Genomic DNA, 19846 nt, shown 5'->3' on the forward strand with positions numbered 1-19846 from the left:
TTTATTCTGAAGCGTCCTTTGCTGATTGTTTAATGGACTTTGTTCTTATAATCTCCCTGCAAAGTTTCTCCCCTCCACCACTGAAATCACTGCCTCATTCTGAGGTTCAGCTCTACAAGTGCTGGTCTCACCTTGATGCCTTGACCAAGTAGTCATTCTTCAAATACGATTTCAGTGACTGTCAGCTAGATACTTTCGGGTGTAGGGAATATCCCAGCTGAGACTGACCCTGTCCTTTGGGCTTTCTACACATGCAGTTTTGAGATACATTGCAAGATAAAGACTGAAGGAGGTAAGAGAGTTCCAGTGGTTTAAATGTGTTAAGTGAGTGTGTGATGAATGTTTGGTTGCAATAATTAGGGATGCAGGGAAGAGGAAAAATGTGTAGATTGGGAGGAAAATATAAAGGAGCAACAGCCATCGTGTAAATAATACATTGCAAGAGTTTGGCAGAGGTATTCGAGTGTGAAAGGATAGGAATCTAAGAGGAGTGAAAGTGAGCCATCAGTCAAAGCAGTGATAGTAATGTTTTATTTGGCCTCAGTGCATCAAGCTAAGGGGAGAGGTAACAAGTCAGTTAGAACTCCTGATCACCATTCAGTAACCCGTGAACCTCACATGAAAATATAATACATACATATAAAACATGGTCCAGCTCACTCTTCTTCTCCTCCTGCAATCGAATTACCTGCTGAGAGCCTCCAACCTGTGAAGAATGGCCACATGGGTAGATATTGGAGGGGCACCTTGGATCTGTTGAACCTGTTCTCCAGTCTTCAGCACAGCGAGAACGTTGAAGGATGGTGGGGGAAAGGCATCAAAGAAATTAGTCTTACTGCTGGGATAATAAAACTGAAACCTCTGTTCTATGCACAAAGTCATTTATTTTTGAAAAAAAAGTGGCAAATTTTATTTCTCCGTACGTTTTAAATCACAATCTCTATCAGCTTCTTGTTCACAAACAATTTACTTGCAGAACATTAGCAATAACTTACACAAACATTGTGCTGATGATTTCAAAAAGAACCAGTCAAGCAGCCTGCCCTGTTACACTGTTCTACACTGACTCGGCTTTCAGATGAATTTACTGACAGTTTAGAAAGACAAAGACAGCAGTAAACAGAGATTGTGCCTACAATTATTCTCCAATAAACAGTCTTTTAGTCAAATTATTTAATTCACCACATCTTTAGGGCTAGGAATAGGTGATAAAGTCACTGAGCAGTGTGCAACTGAGCGATGTTGGTCAAGATCCCAAGTTTGATCCTGTCAGTACCGGAGTTAAATATTGGCCAAGTGCTACAGTTGGCCCAGACTTCCCCCATCCCGGACCAGAAAAGAGTAAAATATTACTAGGGCTCCAAAACCTTATTACTTTAATACTTTACTGGAAACTGCATATGTCGGCATAGAACTGGACTTGGCAGTAATATCCTCTACAGTCGAACAACCTATATACATGGTCAAAGGTCATGATCAATGGTCATACATGATTAATGGCCACTTCAGTGAGGTAATGACAAGGAGCTCTGAAACTGCACCCAGCATTAAATGTCTTAAAAAACAGCAAAAATATATATATTTTGTAATAGTTGACAATTCAACACGTTAGAATTACCTCTGTTGATCAAAGCAAAAGAAACATGAAAGATGTTATAAATGGTGTTGACTGATCCTTACAATTTAAGAAATACAAACACATTGGCCAACCCAGCTGCAGCTTTGCAACACTTCATGTTAAAACATTTTAATGCTGGCTCTGGAACTACAAGCTCTCACCTTTCCATACAGGCCAGTGATGAGTATCTTGTGCTTTTCCCGAAGTTCAGAGAAGGTCCAATGCTCCAAAAACAAAATTCAACACTTTGTAACAGCTTTTACGTTGGCATTGGTGTTGTGCAGGAGATCTGCAGTGCACATTCTATAGCACCAAGAACCTCAAGTAAAGTGGCTCTTACAGTCAAACACTATATATCTCCTGTAGTGACTTTGAATTGCGAGGTTAAAATTCAGAAGTGCTGTTAACAACAGCAACAAAATTACACTTGTATAGAGCCTTTCACGTCGGGAGAACGTCCCAAGGCGCTAACAATAAAGATCACATTATCAAGATACAATAACGTGCAGCAGATCACCACTATACTAATAAATCATTACAGTAGATGATACATCAACTAATAAAATAATTTGTCAACAAAACAGTTATAATTCCATACCTAATACAAACATAAGTTTTATTAGATCATTTAAATTAATTCATTCCTTCAAAACATTGAGGTAAAATTAGATTAGTTTTCACTGTACTTAAATCAACATTATTAAAAACTGAGTCAGCACAAAAGTTAAAATCACTGCAGTTCTTACTATAATGCCACTAATGTTTTTATATATGGTCTATAATCATAAATGTGTTTCGAAATCAGCATCTGATTTCGTACAATTCAAAGATTGAGAAACAGTCCACGTTATCTTGTATTATCTTTTAATATAAATCTATTTATTACAAACAGAAGATACTTCAAGGAAATCTTTCCATAAACAATTCATTTCTACAATAATTAAAGTAGCAATATATCTAACTGTTGAGTAGGAAAATGATGAACAAATTATGGCCAGATTATACAGACTTCCAAGAAACAAATCACAAATTAACTTGAATTATTTTTAGCAATGAACAAACCACCCAACAATCTTCATCAAGTCACAGCTATACAAAGATCCCAGCGACTCAGAAAGGAATGTTCCTTTAAAAGCACTTTGGATAATGAAAATGTGCAAAATAATTTTAACTTTATAAATACTGGTTATCAAAAAGTCATACCATTACAGTGTCTAATAAATCATAAAGAAAATATGATATTTTTGTTTGATTTAGATAATATCATGATTTTTTGGTCACCCTGTACATGTTAATTCATAGTTGCTCAATATTACAGTATTGTGTTCCTTATATTCATTCCTTTGTTGAAAATGCCTTTAGAAGCAAATCTGCAGCCAAAACAGGAGTTATCTCACCATGGACAACTTTAGCTTCTATACTAGGAACTTGATTCCTGACAGCTGGATGGTTATAGAAGGACTCCAGAATATTTTCTCTGATCAAATTCCACATCCACACCTTTAGCTGGTTTTGTCTTTTTATTTGCAGCTCTTCACTTGCAAACATTGAGGTGTGAAATTCAGTCATTTTCTCCCAAAGTTCAGGAATCCCTTTCCCACTTTTTGAAGAAATACTCATCACCTGAAAGAGAAAGGACATAATTTTTCAAAATCAATGCAATATATATTGAATGAGCTGCTCTTGCAAACTTCTTAGATGTTAAAATTATCAAAAATAAAAAGGTGATACTTAAAGAGATTTCTGGAAATGAAATTATTGGTAATTAGACTTCAATTAAATGTTTGTTTATGCACAAGCCATTTCTGGCACATTTCCTAATGTTGATATTTTAATCATGCAATTAATTTACATTAACTTCAATGCTGGCTACAATATGTGTATTTTAGTTTTTGTATCTACTGTATCTGAAAGCATGTTATACAAACTCTTAATTTGAAAATTGGAAATTCAGCTTTCATTTATATGCAAGTATAAAAAAGTGCAATTTTATGTTAGGTAGATTTTCTTTTAGGATTAAAATTGGGATGGCAGAAATTAAGAATAATACACAGCTAAAGTAAGTGGATAAGTGCCACGATTTGAATAAACCAGTGAAGATCATAATAGTTATTTCTTTAGAGTAGCAAATTAATTATTAATTTGAGTGCTTCCTTGGATCAATGAAGTGATGAGTAATTGGTTTATCATCAGATTTTAATTTGACTTTACTATACAACCCAGGCTTTTTCAGTCTAAAAAGTATATTTACTTTATTTAAGTTAATATTGGTTTAATTAATTTCCTAAAGTTGGGTAAGTTTATGACTTACATTCTACATTATAAGATGACTATGTCATCATTAACATTTGTAATAATTATTTACATTAACAACTCATCATATTAGTATAACTTAAGACTTTAGATGTCTTTCATCCACCTCATTTATACTGTTCATCATTTTCAAACTGGATGATGTTTCCTCAGAATATTTTGCTTCAAATGAGATCCTGTCCAAGAAACCTCTTCTCATTACTTAATCCTCACCAATCCTCCAAACCAATTCTGTTGCTCTTTGCAGCCTCTGTAATGACTGAATGTCCTTTTGAAGTAACGTACTCAACACTATTCCAAATATAACCCCATAATTAGTGTCACAACCTTCAAATTTCATAAAAACAAATCTTGCAGCAAGACTTCATTCAGTTTGTATTAAAGCAAAATTGAATTTTATTTTACGCTCCCTCTGGATTTCCATCCAGAATATGATAATTCTTCCATCTTTTTCATCCTATCAACCTTTTTCCAGCTCTTGATATCTCTTTTCTACATTCAAGCATTTATGTACATTATTGTCTGTTTCAGGTGTATTCAAATATTGTTTTTGGAAAGAAGCTGCAATTAACTACTGATTTTATCAGACTCTAGTCTGTTTTCTCTTTGATGTTTTCATATGTTGTTTTGGAAAATAACTAAAAAATTGCAACCATGACACTTTAAAAAAAAACTGAAAGAAGCCCTTAATATAAATAGGGAAGTGCAATGTGCATCAAGTTCATATCCTCTAGAAAATTACAGGAGGCCACTTCAAGATCCTATTTTACACCCATCAATGCTGGAGCATATTGCTGCCATTGCATATTCTTGACAAGACCTAGAACATAAACCAAAGACCATCAGAAATTGACACTCACTGGACTACCTACAATATATACAGTATTGTTACTCTCATGGAAATGCTCACCCTCAGCATAAACCAGCTAATTAATATCCTCTTCTATACAGTGTGTCAGTGCATCCTTGAACCAACATGAAAGGAGTGAAAAATAAAACCAGAATCAATCGAGGCCACTCTTATTTATCTCCTATTTATTGATTACAGAATTTGCAAAGGTAGCTTGCAATTCTGGGGAAAACAGCACATAACACAGTGTGTTTAAAAAAAAAGAAGCAAATCCAACAAATTGGGCATACATAATTCATAATCCATAGAACATACTACCTTTGGCTTCCAGATCTTGGAGGATTTATGAAGGAATTTCAAAGCACTGGTATATTCCGTTTGTATTCTTCTTGCAGGAACAACAAGGTCTCCATCAGCTTTGGTTACAACAATTAAATCTGCCATCTCTATTATACCACGTTTAATTCCCTAAGAAACATAAAACAAAATCAGCATTGTGAACCAGGGCAACTTTGGATGGTCAGGACATCAAATTCCATTGAAGTATTTTACCGAAGTTGCTTTTAACTCCACCTGGGATCACATATTAGACAATCTGAACATTTAAAATAAAATATTGGCAGGAAACAAAATGGATTCTCAGAGGTTCTGTTAAAAATACTTCCTTTTCAACTGTTCCTATTGCATTCCATTCATATCCTTTTTTGATAACAATGTGCAACCTTCTTGACTGGACCTCTCTACAGCTAATATTTACACTGCTTTGTGACTTGACTGCAGCAGGAACACTTGTGCTGGGAGGGACAGATTCTGTCACTACCTTTATATTCTATATGCTGTACCTCTCAAGTACTGATCACCTTTTCCAAAGCTGTTTAATTAATTTAAAATTCAACAGCATCATGATTATAGTCTCAACCCTCAATTATAGGTACAAAAGCAGTCTGGTCCTAAAATAAAGAACTCCTAAATAAAGCTGTATTACGTTGTTGGACCAAACATTATAATTGCCATGTTTTAAAAAATATATATATTTTGTTTTTGGAAAACAGTGTCCAGCTGCACATGTGAATCTAATAGTCAAATGTGTGCAGTAATTGCAATAGCTGTAGATAAGTTATGTCCATTACATTACTAATTTCTGAATTTCTACCAGCTGACAAGTTAAAAAATAGAATATATCAATAAAATGTGTTAATGATACAATCTAGCCAATCTTATCAGACAAATCCGGAAGCATTTGTCATACTGCCAGAAAAACAATTAGGTTTTACATGGTAAGTTGATACTCAAACCCCAAAAATCTCCCATCATAGAAGAATCCATTTATCAAAGTAATATCTGTAGTAAATCTCTGAAGTACACTACCCTTTTTTTCAGAAACCTTTACATGTACCAATGACCTAAGTTGACAATACATCTAACACTGCAAAATTAGAGCTTTTATTGTACATCATTATATCTTAACACAGAAATAATTGAATCATCAAAATAAAATGTACAGTGAGCATATCAAAGGCTGCTTAATAAATAGTGTTTACAATCTTAAGGAAATTGGGATGGATTATATTACTGGGTAAGTACTTCAGTATGAGATAACCATGCATGAATATGATGCAAGTACAATCTACTGATAGATTTAAAAACATTAACACAATTTCAAACCACTTCATATTAAAATTGCCTGAACCCCATCTGTCTGAACAGAAATTAATTTGAATTCAACAAAAAGGGAACAGAACATTTTAAATCCCAAAACAAATCAACATAAATAATAATAATAATAATCCTCGCATTTGATATAGCGCTTTTCACGTCGGGAGGACATCCCAAAGCGCTTCACAGAACACACTGTAAAGTGAATTGACTGTATATTTGTGGGCGAACGCGGCAGCCAATTGCGCACAGCAATGTCCCACAAACAGTCGTAGATTGAAAATGACCAATCTATTATTGTTTCGTTTTGAAGGGATTATTATTAGGCTCTGTGTGGAGTAAGGAAACTTGCCCAAGGTTTCGCCCTCTGCCTGGAATTGAACTCAGGTCTCTCGCTTGCAAAGCGAGTGCTCTAACCACTGAGCTACAGGACTCCACTGTTGACAAATAAAGGCACTAGCAATAGCATTCACATTACGATTTGTCTTGCACTTGCCATATGGTCAGAATGTTTTAATTATTCATTAAATTCTTGGGGAAATTGGGAAAAGGGACAGTTAAATTTACAAACTGTTCAGTTGTGTCATGATGAACTATTACTATATCTAGAGTTCACTATCCAATATTCTGCCGGCAAAATGTTACAGGTCGATTTCTTCAATGCAGCAGATTTTATAATTTTTGAGATCTTCTTTAATGCCAATTTCTGTCACCAATAATTCCATTTATGCATATGAGATAAAATTGCTGTTATCAATCCGTTACCACTACAATGATATACATATCTGACTGAGAAGAGATTTAGAGGATATATGGATAGGAACTGGCAGGTACTCAATTACTCCATGGGACAAGATAATTTCTGTGCTGTTGAGAGAATATTTTTTGTGGAGGGAGGAAAGAAAGCATCGGTTGAAAGTGGATATTGGGTGAAAAGAATATTCTGGATTTTTGTTCAATTGCCTTCAGGGATAGTTGTACAATTAGTATTAGCATCACTGTTTACATACTCAAATGGAAAGCCCCCAGACTACATGAAACAATTGCTTTCTTGTGGAATGTAGAATTAAAAGGGATCTCACATATTTAAATATTAAAATTCAACAAGAGATGATAATTTAAAACAAATGATCAGCGATGTTTAACTCACCTGCAGTTCATCTCCTCCTGCTGGTGGAATCAATAAGACAAACATGTCCACCATATCTGCCACAGCAAACTCAGACTGACCCACGCCTGAAAAGAGCACAACACAGCTCATGCAGTATTATTGTTATAATAATAATAATGATCCTTGCATCTGATAGAGTGCCGTTCATGTCAGGAGGAGGTCTAAAAGTGTTTCACGACATGTGCTGTAAAGTGTCAGCACCCAAATTGCACACAGCCACATCTCACAAATAGCCATGGAGTGAATGATCATTTGTATTCAGGTAATTGTTGTCCAGGACACTGATAGTAACTCCCTGCAGAAATAATACCACACGAAGAAAATCATACTACCTTAATCTAATAAATTTAACTTGATAAGACCAATTTATTATAACTCTTAAATGTTGAATAACTCCAACTAACTTTCCCTACTAGCTGTGTGGGATTTATATGGTTCTAAATGTTTTGTTTTCAACTTTCAAATGAACGTGTCGACTGAAGCATAATTCATGCTGCAACAACTCAAAAGCATGAAATATACAGACAGCATTGTACTGGAAAAATATCATCACTCATCGTATTAAATCGGCTTATGTCAGAAGAGGGACTAACAAATGACTCGGTGCAAGCTGCTACTTGTCACATTCATCACAGGTAACATGAAAACCAATCTAGCTAAGACAAAATGCCCATTTCCACCAAAAATACAAAACAGCAGTCAACTTTCTGAAGTCTTGACTTTCTGCCACTGTGTTTGTTTACGAAGCATGCTGATAACATTTAGTGAAATAAATGTAATCTTGCAAGTAGCTGACTAAATGTCTAAACATGTATCTAGCATATATTTGCATGTATATTTAGTGGAAATTAAGAAAACTGGTACAGTGTGGTGTAATGGATAGTTACAGACCAGGAGCTGTGGTGAGTTTGGAAGTGAGTCAACATTTCGGGTCCACAACCCTTCGTCAAAATGGGTCTGTTCTGACGAGGGGTCGTGGACCTGAACCGTTGACTCACTTTCCTTTCTCCATAGATGCTGCCTGACCCGCTGAGTGTTCCCAGCCACTTCTGTTTTTGTTTCAGATTTCCAGCATCTGCAGTATTTTGCGTTTTGCTGTGTTGAGTTTGCTGGGCTCAACCAGGGCGGCACGGGGAAAGCTAAGTTACTCCCCAAGGAGAAAAAACCGCCAAGACCCCAGCAAGAGGAGTCCAGACCAGGAGACAATGGGGAGAAAGTGAGAAAAAAAGGACACAATCTCTTTTAAAAAATATTTAAGAGATAATTTTCCTTTTACCTACAGCTTACCTACTGTTTCTATAAGAATGACATCATATCCTGCTCCTTCACATAAAATGATTGCTTCATTTGTGTTTCGTGTTACTCCTCCCAATGTACCCAACGTGGGGGATGGCCGAATGTAAGCGTTCATGTCCCTTGAAAGCTCGGTCATACGTGTTTTATCACCCAAGAGTGATCCTGAAATATAAAAAAGAAATGAAAAACATTGTTAAAATCAATTAATTTCCAGTAAAATGTTGAAAATTTACATCTTATTAAAATGGAAATAATAATAACCCTTACACCTGATAGCACCTGTCACAATCGGGAAGATGACTCAAAGCTTTTCACACTGTTTTATATCGGAGTACATACTGTGATATAAAGCAACTTGTATTTTTTAGGTGAACACCGCAACCAATTTGAGTTCAGCAGTGTCCCACTAACAGCCATAAAGTGAATGATCAATTTTATTTGGGGGATTGTTGGCCAAACACTGGAAGAATCTCCTTAGTCTTTTCGAACAGTGCCATGTTATCCTTTAATGTCCACCCAAACAGGGAGGTGGCGGCCCAACGGACGGCACCATCATCCCGTGACAATATTTCAAATGTGCTGCCATTTTTAAATATTATAAATCATAATGCATTAATTTAGTAATAATAATCTTTGCTTTTGATATAGCGCTTTTCACGTCTTCTCGACGTCTCAAAGCGCTTCACAGAATAGACTGTAAAGTGACCATATACTTGTGGGTGAAACGCGGCAGCCAATTGCGCACAGTAGTGTCCCAACAAACAGTCGTGGATTGAAAATAGCCAATTTATTATTGTTTTGTTTTAGAGGTATTATTATCAGGCGTGTGGAGTAAGGAAACTTGCCCAAGGTTTCGCCCTGCCGGGAATTGAACTCAGATCTCTCGCTTGCAAGGCGAGTGCTCTAACCACTGAGCTACAGGACTCCACAATTTCACCTTAGTAAGTTGAAAGTAGATATGAAACTCATTTTGTTGTTCCATATAAAAACTTTCATAATATAATTTCTTACTTATAAAAATCAAAGTCACTACTTGTGAGAGGAATTTCTCACCATAGATGCTACATTTTAAAAGCAAACTTAATCGTAACATTGATCATATATATAGATACAATATTCAAGTTAAAACAGTCACAGCAAGCATTTACCCCAATGAGATGCTCTAACACTGAGGTTTCCCAGTTATGTTCTTCCTCCCCGTGGGAAGGTAAGAGGATCTCCTTTGAGCTGAGTTGGCTCCAAGGTGACTTGTCGGGCAATGGAATATCAGAATGGAGTCAACCCTCTGTGCCAGTCTTGATAATCTGGTTTCTGAGTCAAGCAGATTTACAGTACTCCAGGAAACTATTACTGAAAAACTAGCCAGCCTGGCTCATTGGCGGGGGGGGCTGAGAGGCCATGGCAGGGATTCTTCCCACTCAGTTCCTGTTAACCCTGCAAGTCCCAATCCCGAATGGGTAGGTTGGTAATAACTGGACAAGAAGCAAGAAACTTACTCTCAATGGAAAGTTGTGTGATTTTAGCTGAACTCCAGCAGTATTTCAAAACATACTCTGGAGTCTCCAAGCCATGGCTCTCACCAACCTGCACATAGGATTTCTGGAATTAGTTAAACAGGTTGCATCCCTCCAGGGAGAGAATGCATTCCATTCCAGAAACAGGGACATTTCCATGTGTATGTGACTATACATATATGGAATTTTCGATCTAGTTTTGATACCCTTAAGCATGGTGATGAGTTTCTGCTAGTGTCAGATACCAGGCTACACCAAAATAAATGGTTATTTCACGTAAGCCCACTTTCCTTATTCAATTATCTCATCAATGTTTGAATGGAATTCTATGTTTATAAGATCTTGCTAAACTATGTTTCCTTCACAGTACAAAGTGTTTTAATAGTTCTGCTATTTAAAATAAAAATAAACTGCTTTTCAAAAGACTGTACATAATCTTGCCTATCATCAACCACCCAATGTCTGCCACTCCCTATTCAGCATTATTGAGTCACTGTGCTTAATTTATACAATGGGTGTTGTCTCAGCTCTGTAATATCATGACTATGTTTTTTTTTCCCCCCTCCCTCAACATATTCTTCCATGATGATGTGCATCAAAAAATACCCAATTGTTTTATAAACACCAATATTACTTGGAGTCATGTAGCTCAGCGGTTAGAGCTCTCGCCTTGTAAGCGAGAGACATGGGTTCAATTCCTGACAGGGCAAAACCTTGGGCAAGTTTCCTTACTCCACACACCTGATAATAATCCCTCAAGAAAAAAAAACAATAATTTGGTCACTCAATCCATGACTATTTGTGGGACACTGCTGTGCGCAATTGGCTGCCGTGTTTCGCCCACAAATATACAGTCAATTCACTTTATAGTATATTCTGTGAAGAGCTTTGAGATGTCTGGAAGAGAGGATTATTATTATTATTACTTCTCCATTGTATGATTAGACCACATAGGTGTGTTATGATACAATGGATCCAATTCAACTGAAAATATTTGTATTACATCATGTCTTCAGCCACTACACCTCTGAACTCTAAAACTCCCTACTTCAATCCCTCTGCCTCACCCCTCTTCATCCATCTTTAAACCCCACCTCAAGATTTACCTTCTCCTTCTCCCTTGCTCAGCATCCAATCCCACTACTATGCAGCTCTCTAAGATGCTATCCTGAACGAAGGGCGCTATATAAATGCAAGTTATTTTTGTGTTGAGCGTAGGACTTTCTGGCACTGAAACTGTTCTTACACAACCTTGTGCTAGTATTGTTAGCATGACTCAGTTGATAGCTCTCTTGCCTCTGAATCAAAAGCTATATAAATGCAAGTTGTTGCTATTGTGGGTTCGAGCCCCATATCGGGATTTTGAATTCATATAGTCTAAGATGACACTCTAATGACGTGCTGAGGGCGAGCACTATTCGAGATTCTATCCTTCAGATGAGACATTTAGAGTGGATTTTATAAAAATCCCATGGCAATATTCAAGAACAGAAGGGAGTTCCTCCGGGTGTCCTGGTCAACAATCCCCTAATAAAATTGGTCATTCGCTTCATGGCTGTAGGCGGGACAAGGCCGTGGGCAAATTGGTTGGCGTGTTTTCCCACAAAACACACACAGTTACTACACTTTATAGTATATCCTTTGAAGTAACTGTGAGACATCCTCCTGACGTGCAAGGTGCTACATGAAATGTAAAGCATTTTAGTTCTATATGTGACTTCTCACCTACCTCCAGTTTTGTTTGAAGATGGATCAACAGCTAAAACAGCAACTTTGTGTCCCTTTCCTGTCAACATTTTCCCAAATGTTTCAATAAGTGTGGATTTCCCAGCACCAGGTGATCCAGAGAGGCCTGCAGGTCCAAACGAGTAAATTGAGCAACCAGTTCAGGATTTATTTTGCGATACATCTAAGCTGTGACTTCAAGTCCCTGCTAACTAAGTTCTCCACAAAGCACCCAATGCCTCGATGTGTTAATCTTATAAATATTATAAATTGCTAATTATTTGACATCTTCAGATTACTTAAGCAAGTAATATTGAATGAGAGGCAATGGATGTTTTAGCTCGACAAAGATTTAGCACACAAAATGTTACGTCATTCTTTGCATTGTATTTTATATTCCACACAGTTGCTTAATTAAAAGATGATTATCATTTCAAAATATTATCCAAAGAGAACCTCAAAACAGAACTGTAATCAAACCCCACTTACTCATCGTAGAGGATGCCACGTGAACATGTTTTTCTAAATTGTTATAATTTTTTTCTGTACCTCCAGACAACCTAATGTAAATGTAGTATTGCATATGTCTAAATTAGTAACAGTTCAAATTCAGAAGGGCAATCCCGCCAATCGTTGGCCAGACTTTGTACAGACACAAGATTTATTCTAGGTGATCCTGGTGAGTGTTTTATAACTTACTGATATGATAATCAAATCATTTCACTGGGAAACAATCAACTTTTTGCGATTAGATTCTGGCGATTATTACCGTGTTCGGACATGCACCCCATCACAGTGACACACTCAGTGATATTGACACACCCAGTGACACACTCAGTGACAGTGACACACGATGACGGGTGAGTGACACCCTCAGCGAGTGGCACCCTCAGCGAGTGGCACCCTCAGCGAGTGGCACCCTCAGCGAGTGGCACCCTCAGCGAGTGACACCCTCAGCGAGTGACACCCACAGTGACACTGACACCCTCAGCGAGTGACACCCTCAGCGAGTGACACCCTCAGCGAGTGACACCCTCAGCGAGTGACACCCTCAGCGAGTGACACCCTCAGCGAGTGACACCCTCAGCGAGTGACACCCTCAGCGAGTGACACCCTCAGCGAGTGACACCCTCAGCGAGTGACACCCTCAGCGAGTGACACCCTCAGCGAGTGACACCCTCAGCGAGTGACACCCTCAGCGAGTGACACCCTCAGCGAGTGACACCCTCAGCGAGTGACACCCTCAGCGAGTGACACCCTCAGCGAGTGACACGCGATGACACTGACACACTCAGCGGGTGAGAGGCCAACACTCACCTATCCTGAAGGCCGGACGCTCGGCCCCGCGCCGCCCGGCCTTGTCCCGCTCGTGGCTCAACACCCTCAGCAGCAGCAGCTGAGCCAGGAGCTTCTTGCGCCTGTGAGACGACTCGACCAAAGTGATGGCCTCGGCCAGGCAGGCGCGGTCTCCCCGGGTCAGCCCGGAGTACAGGTGATCCACGAGCCGTCGCTCCCGCTCGGACTCGGCCGCCTCCGCCACCCCCGCGCTCAGGCTCAGGGGCCGTGGGCTCGCGCAGTAACGGCCGCCCCTCGCGCCGCAGCCCCAGCCCCAGCCGCACGCGGACAGCGGCCCGGAGCCGGCGCCGAGGCCGGGGAGCATGCGCGCCGCCGCCGCCGCCAACGGTCGCCCCCTCGCGGCGGGGCCGCTCCGGAGCATGCGCGAAGCTCCCACCACCACCACCGGTCGCGCTTCGCAGCCGCGCCAGCGGTTCGGCCAGTGGGACAGGAGGGAGCAGCGGCTCATTCGCCCGCGCCCGCGCCGCGCCTCCCGCCGCGGTTAGCAATGCAACGGAAGGTTTGTGGAGCAGCCCTGTTCGATCGCCGCCGTCCCTCAGCCTCTCCCGACAGCGTTTACCACAGTCGTTGCCGCCGGGCCGGGAAGGAAGGGAAGCGGCCCACCACCCACTGTTTCCGGTGGCCAGTCTAACCACGCGTGCGCAGGAGGTGATGGTTCCGATTGGAACCCCTGGAAGCCGCCATCTTTGATGAGGGCAATTGTGACGTCGTCGTCGTGGTCGACGACGACAACAACAACAACAAAAAAAGACATTTGTATCGCGTCGGGAGGACGTCCCAAGGCGCTGGACAGTCAGTGTTTGGGACCCGAGCTGGGGGTCGGGATCAGGGCGGGGGCAAGGAGGGTGATCAAAGGCACGGTCGAAGAGGAGGGTCTCGAGGTGGGGCTTGAAGGTGGCGACGGAGGGGGCTGAGGCGGAGGGACCGCGGGATGGAGTTCCAGAGAGTGGGGGCAGAGTGGCTTAAGGCCCTCCGGCCAACGGGCGGCGGGGGAGGGGGGGGGGGGTGAGCGAGGCGGGGGACGTGAAGCAGAGGCCGGAGCCCGCTGAGCGGAGGGAGCGGACAGGGTGGGAGGGGGTTAGGTCACAGAGGTTGGGGGGGGAGCGAGACCGTGACGGGCCTTTGAAGGTGAGGACCAGGATCTTGAACTGCATCCTCGGTGAGATGGGAATCCAGTGGAGTCGGGCGAGGATGGGGCTGATAGGGTCGCGGAGCCCGGTGCGGGAGAGGACGTGGGCTGCAGAGCTCTGGATGATCTGCAGCCCGTGGAGGGAGGAGTTGGGGAGGCCGACAAGCAATGAGATTGCATAGTCGAGCCTCGATGTTATGAAGGCGTGTATGAGGGTTTCGATGGCCTGCAGTGTGAACAGTGGCGGAGCCGGGTGATGTTGCGGAGTGGGGAAACCCAGAGTGGGTCACGGCACGGATGTGGGGCAGAAAGGATAGTTGAGGGTCAATCAAGACGTCAACCTCCTGGACTGGCTCAGTGAGGTGGAGTGTGCATCCTTGGATGTTGATGCTGTCGGCGCCAGAGGTGTGGAAGCGCTGACGGGAGCCCATCAGGAGGGCTTTGGTCTTGTTGACATTCAACTGAAGAAAGCAGCCTTTGCCCCTTCAATAGTTCTTAGCCCCTTTTGCCCATCTCTTTTCTCCCTTTTGCCCATCTCTCTCTCTGTTTCTCGTTTTCCTTCCTGGTGTACTTTCACGCACCAGGTTCCGTGACCCCATCACTCCCTCCCTCGCCCGACTTCACTGGCTCCCCATCCCCCAGAGGATTGAGTTCAAGATCCTCATCCTCACCTTTAAGGCCATCCATGGCCTTGCCCCCTCCTACCTCTCTGACCTACTGACTCCCTACCAACCTGCCCACTCTCTCCGTTCAGCGGGCTCCAGCCTACTCCATGTCTGCCGCCCGACCCGCCCTACTATCGGTGGCCGGGCTTTCAGCCTCTCTGCCCTCACACTCTGGAATTCCATCCCATGGTCCCTTCGCCTCGCTTTCTCCCTTGCCTCCTTTAAGGCCAGTCTCAAGACCCCTTCTCTTCGACCGTGCCTTCGGTCACCCTCCCACCTCTCTGCCTTCCCTCATCCCTACACCACCCCTCCCCCCATGCTTGGGCCCTGACTGTTCAGCACTGTGGGACGTCCTTCTGACGTGAAAGGCGCTCTAAAATGTAATTTTGTTGTTGTTGTTCATAATCTTGAATATCTTGGGACATTTTCCTAATCACAAAAAACGAGACTCAACTTCTTTAATCCGCCTCATAATTTTGATTTTGTAATACTGGGACCAGCCTGGTTCCTCACTTATGTAGTCTTTATTATCCTTCCATTGCAGTTCATCCACAAAATACAGTCAATCCACTTTACAGTCCGCTTTCACGAAGCTGTGAAGCGCTTTGAGACCTCAATGACATGATAAGACTCTACATCAAATGCAAGGATTATTATTATTTTTACGAGCCTTCATCGCTCAACAGCAATAGTTGGAGGTGCAGGCTAGTCACTTCCCACTACACACCTGTTCAGAGATTCATAGAATATTACAGCCAGAAGGAGGCCATTCAGCCCATTGTGCCTGTGCCGGCTCTTCGGAAGAGCTACCCAATCAGTCCTTTTCAAGTACCTATCTAATTCCGTTTTGAAAGTTGTTATTGAATTTGTTTCCACCATCCTTTCAGGCAGTGCATTCCAGACCGCAAACTCAATCATNAAAAATTATCATCTCCCCTCTGGTTCTTTTGCTAATTATCTTACCTCTATTTCCCCTGGATACAGACCCACCTGCCGGGGAAACAGTTTCTCCCTATCTACTCTCATCATTATTTTGAACACCTCTATTAAATCTCCCCTTAACCATCTCTGCTCTAAGGAGAACAATTCCAGCTTCTCTAATCTCTCCACGTAACTAAAGTTCCTCATCCCAAATACCATTCTGGTAAACCCCCTCTGCACCGTCTCCAAGACCTTGTATCCCATCGGACTGGGTGACTTCTACTTTGAGTGCTGGTAACCTTTTTAGTAGCATTTAGTACCTCAGCCATGCCCTCTGCCTCCACAAGACGTTTTGCTCCCTAATCGGCCCCACCTTTCCTTTGACCCCCCTTTTGCTCTTTATATGTTTATGGAAGACGTTAGTGTTCCCTTTTATGTTACCTGCTAATCTTTTCTCATATGCTTCTTTGCCCTTCTCATTTTCTTTTTTCAGTTCTCCTCTGCACTTTCTGTATTCTGTTTGCTTCTCCAGTGTATTTTGAACCTGGCATTTATCATACGCCTCCTTTTTTTGTTTCATATTAATCCCAATTTCGTTAGTTATTCAGGTAGCTCTGGTTTTGGATGCCCTATTTTATGGGAATATGTTTGGTCTGTACCCTAAGTATCTCCTCCTTGAAGGCCTCCCATTGCTCATTTACCATTTTCCCCATCAATCTTTGTTTCCAATCCACCTGAGCCAGAGCCCTTTTCAACTCTCTAAAATTAGCCAGTTGAGTAGCTTCACCTTTGATTGTTCCTTGTCCCTTTCCATAACTTCTCTAAACTTAATGATATTGCGATCCAGGTGCTCTCCCACTGAAACCTGCTTCACTTGCCCCACTTCATTCCCCATAAGATCCAGCACTGCTTCCTTCCTCGTTGGGCTGAAAACATACTGATCAAGAAAGTTCTCCTGTACATATTTTAGGAATTCTTCCCCTCCATGCCCTTAACATTTTTTTCACAGTCTATGTTAGGATAATTGAAGTTCCCCTATTATCACTACTCTTGTTTTTACATCTTTCTGTAATTTGCTTGCAGATTTTTGCCTCTATCTCCTTCCCACTATTTGGTAGTCGATAGTATACATGCAGTAGCGTAACAACTCAACTCTAATCAGATAGATTCTGTCTTTCAGCCTTCCAGCACATCATTCCTTTCCAGGGCTGTAACAATATCTTTGATCAATACTGCCACCCCACCTCCTCTTTTTCCTTCTCTATCCTCCTGAATAAATTACAGCCAGAAATGTTAACCTCCCATTCCTGCCTTTGTTTCAGCCAGCTTTGTTATTGCCACTACATCATAATACCATTTGGCAACTTGCGCCTGCAACTCACCAACCTTATTTGTCACACTCTATGCATTTACACACATGCACTCCAAAACTGTCTTTGTTCTGCTTTACATTTCTTCCGTCTGATCGCTTCTTTTTCTGGACTACTCTTTATTCCAGTTATTTGTCTCTCCCAGTCATCTATGTTCCTTGTTTCTCCTCTCTGATGCTATTTCCTGGACCCCCCCCCCCCCCATCTCCCGCCACCAAATTAGTTTAACCCCTTTCCGTTAACCCTTCAAGCCAAATTCCTAATGGGTAGAATGGTCCTTTCCACAAGCAGTGAAAAACTTGCCAGTCAGTGTTCAGAATTGCAAACTTTTTAATCGGGTTGAACTCCAATGAGTACCATAATGCACTGGCTTTCCAAGCCTTGGTGCTTAAAAATCTGCACCTCATGCTTTCTGGTATAATTTTGAGCAGAAAGTTACTTTCTGGGAGAAGAGTACCTACTCTGCACAAACTAAAATGACTTTACTTATGTGGAACTCTTACTGGTTTGCTTTGGATACTCCTTAAACGCGATCAGCGCGTGTCAGCCTGGCTGAGTGGTAGCACTCTCTTTGAATCAGAAGGTTCTGAAGGTTGAGTCGAGCCCCATATCAGGACTTGAACTCACATAATCTAAGATGACATTCCAGCGCAGTGCTGGGGTGCATTGCATTGACGCAGGAGTGTGTGAGATATCCAGCTGACAAAAAAATTCTTCTGAAGAAAGAATAAATCCAGGGCAGTACTGAAAAAAATGTTTTATGTCAGGAAGTCTCAAAAATATTTCCAAAGTATATACTGTGATGTGTAATGCTTGTTTTTGAGGCAAACAATCACAAGGTGAATAATCAATTTATCTGGAAGATTGTTGACCAGGACCCCAAAAGAAATTCCTCTCTTTTACAACATCAACTTGCATTCATGTAGCGCTCTTCACGCTGGATAGTGTCCTGGAGGGCTTTTTAAAGTAGTAATAGAATATTTAACATACAACTGAACAAGCAAACGAGTCTACTCAAAATGTAGAACTCCCACATATTGAACTGAAATGTTTGACTTGCAGGTAAGAGTAATTCCAAAAAGAAACTAATACTTTGCGAGCACACAAAAATTGAAGTAAATATTGCTTACTTACACCTCTTTTTCAGGTAACTTTTAGTTTGTTTAGAAGCAGTAGGTTTGTTCAGAGTATCTAGGATAACTGGTGATGCATGTGAGTATTTACTTGTCTTGAAAAATCACGATGCAAAGCTGACACCTCTGGAAGAAGCATTGTATTTTTGTTGTTAATTGATGTCTTTTAGATATGTGAAAGCCTTTCTTGCCCTTCCAGTTCATTCAGAAAAACACAAAGGATTCCATGGTTCTATTTCAAACTTAAGTCTAATATTCCTTCAGTATCCAAATTCATACAACAGCTTGTCACCCATAATTGCTGTTTGTGTAGCTCTTATGCTTTGCTGCTGCATTTTCATATGTAAATCAGTATCTTTGAAAGTGACCTTGTGAAGTACCTTGAGACATTTCAGTATGCAAGTATGTTTATTCCAATTCAGACTCGCATGATTTGAACACTGGCTAGACTTGTTTTCCTGTGTTGACCACATTCTCTATAATATGGAGTTTTTATTTGCTGGTTGAATAGGGCACCCTATTCTACACACTTAGATTAGTCTTCTAATAAGTCATTAAGCTGACTGGAAGGCAGGAACTGTCAGCAAAATATAGATTTGCAATCTCAAATCAATATTCACATGAAAATGTTTTTTTAAAAAAGATAGGAACATAGGAAACAAGACGCCATTGAAGCCTATTCTGCCAGTTTATTAGATCTTTTAATGCCTACTGTATGTACCATTTGAGCACACAAAACAACATTCAGAGCTAACTGAAGATTAACATTTGAACCGCATGTCCTCTTTGGAACAGTAGATGAAGCTATGATGAAGTTGGTACAGTGGTGTCCCACAAACAGTCGTGGATTGAATGACCACACATTTTTTGTGAAGGATTATCCCCGGAAAAGCAATCCGCCAATCGACTACCAACCAGGTTCCTACTTGGTGAACAGAGGCGTGTGTGTGGAGTAAGGAAACTTGCCCAACGTTTTGCCCTGACCTGCCCAGGAATCGAACCGGTCCTCTCTTGCGAGGTGAGCTCTCTCACCACTATGCTACATTAATCCACATGACATCCCAACTTACTCAACTCAAAGAGAAAACATTGCTTTACTTAAATATGTGGCGTTGTACAAAGATCTCTA

General features: G+C 41.1%; 1 protein-coding gene across 1 annotated transcript; it reads right to left on the reverse strand.

Moving 5' to 3' along the window:
• Positions 1-1260: 1260 nt before the first annotated feature.
• mmaa (metabolism of cobalamin associated A) lies at positions 1261-13947 on the reverse strand. Its single transcript, XM_007899216.2, has 6 exons — positions 13461-13947; positions 12148-12270; positions 8896-9066; positions 7588-7673; positions 5100-5249; positions 1261-3241 (listed from the first exon to the last, which is right to left on the reverse strand). Exons 1-6 carry the CDS (start codon positions 13945-13947, stop codon positions 2954-2956), a joined length of 1305 nt encoding a protein of 434 aa, XP_007897407.2. The 3' UTR covers positions 1261-2953.
• Positions 13948-19846: the final 5899 nt, after the last annotated feature.

Source organism: Callorhinchus milii, unplaced genomic scaffold (genome assembly GCF_018977255.1).
Source record: "Callorhinchus milii isolate IMCB2004 unplaced genomic scaffold, IMCB_Cmil_1.0 Scaffold1, whole genome shotgun sequence".
In the NCBI taxonomy this organism is placed as follows: domain Eukaryota; kingdom Metazoa; phylum Chordata; class Chondrichthyes; order Chimaeriformes; family Callorhinchidae; genus Callorhinchus; species Callorhinchus milii.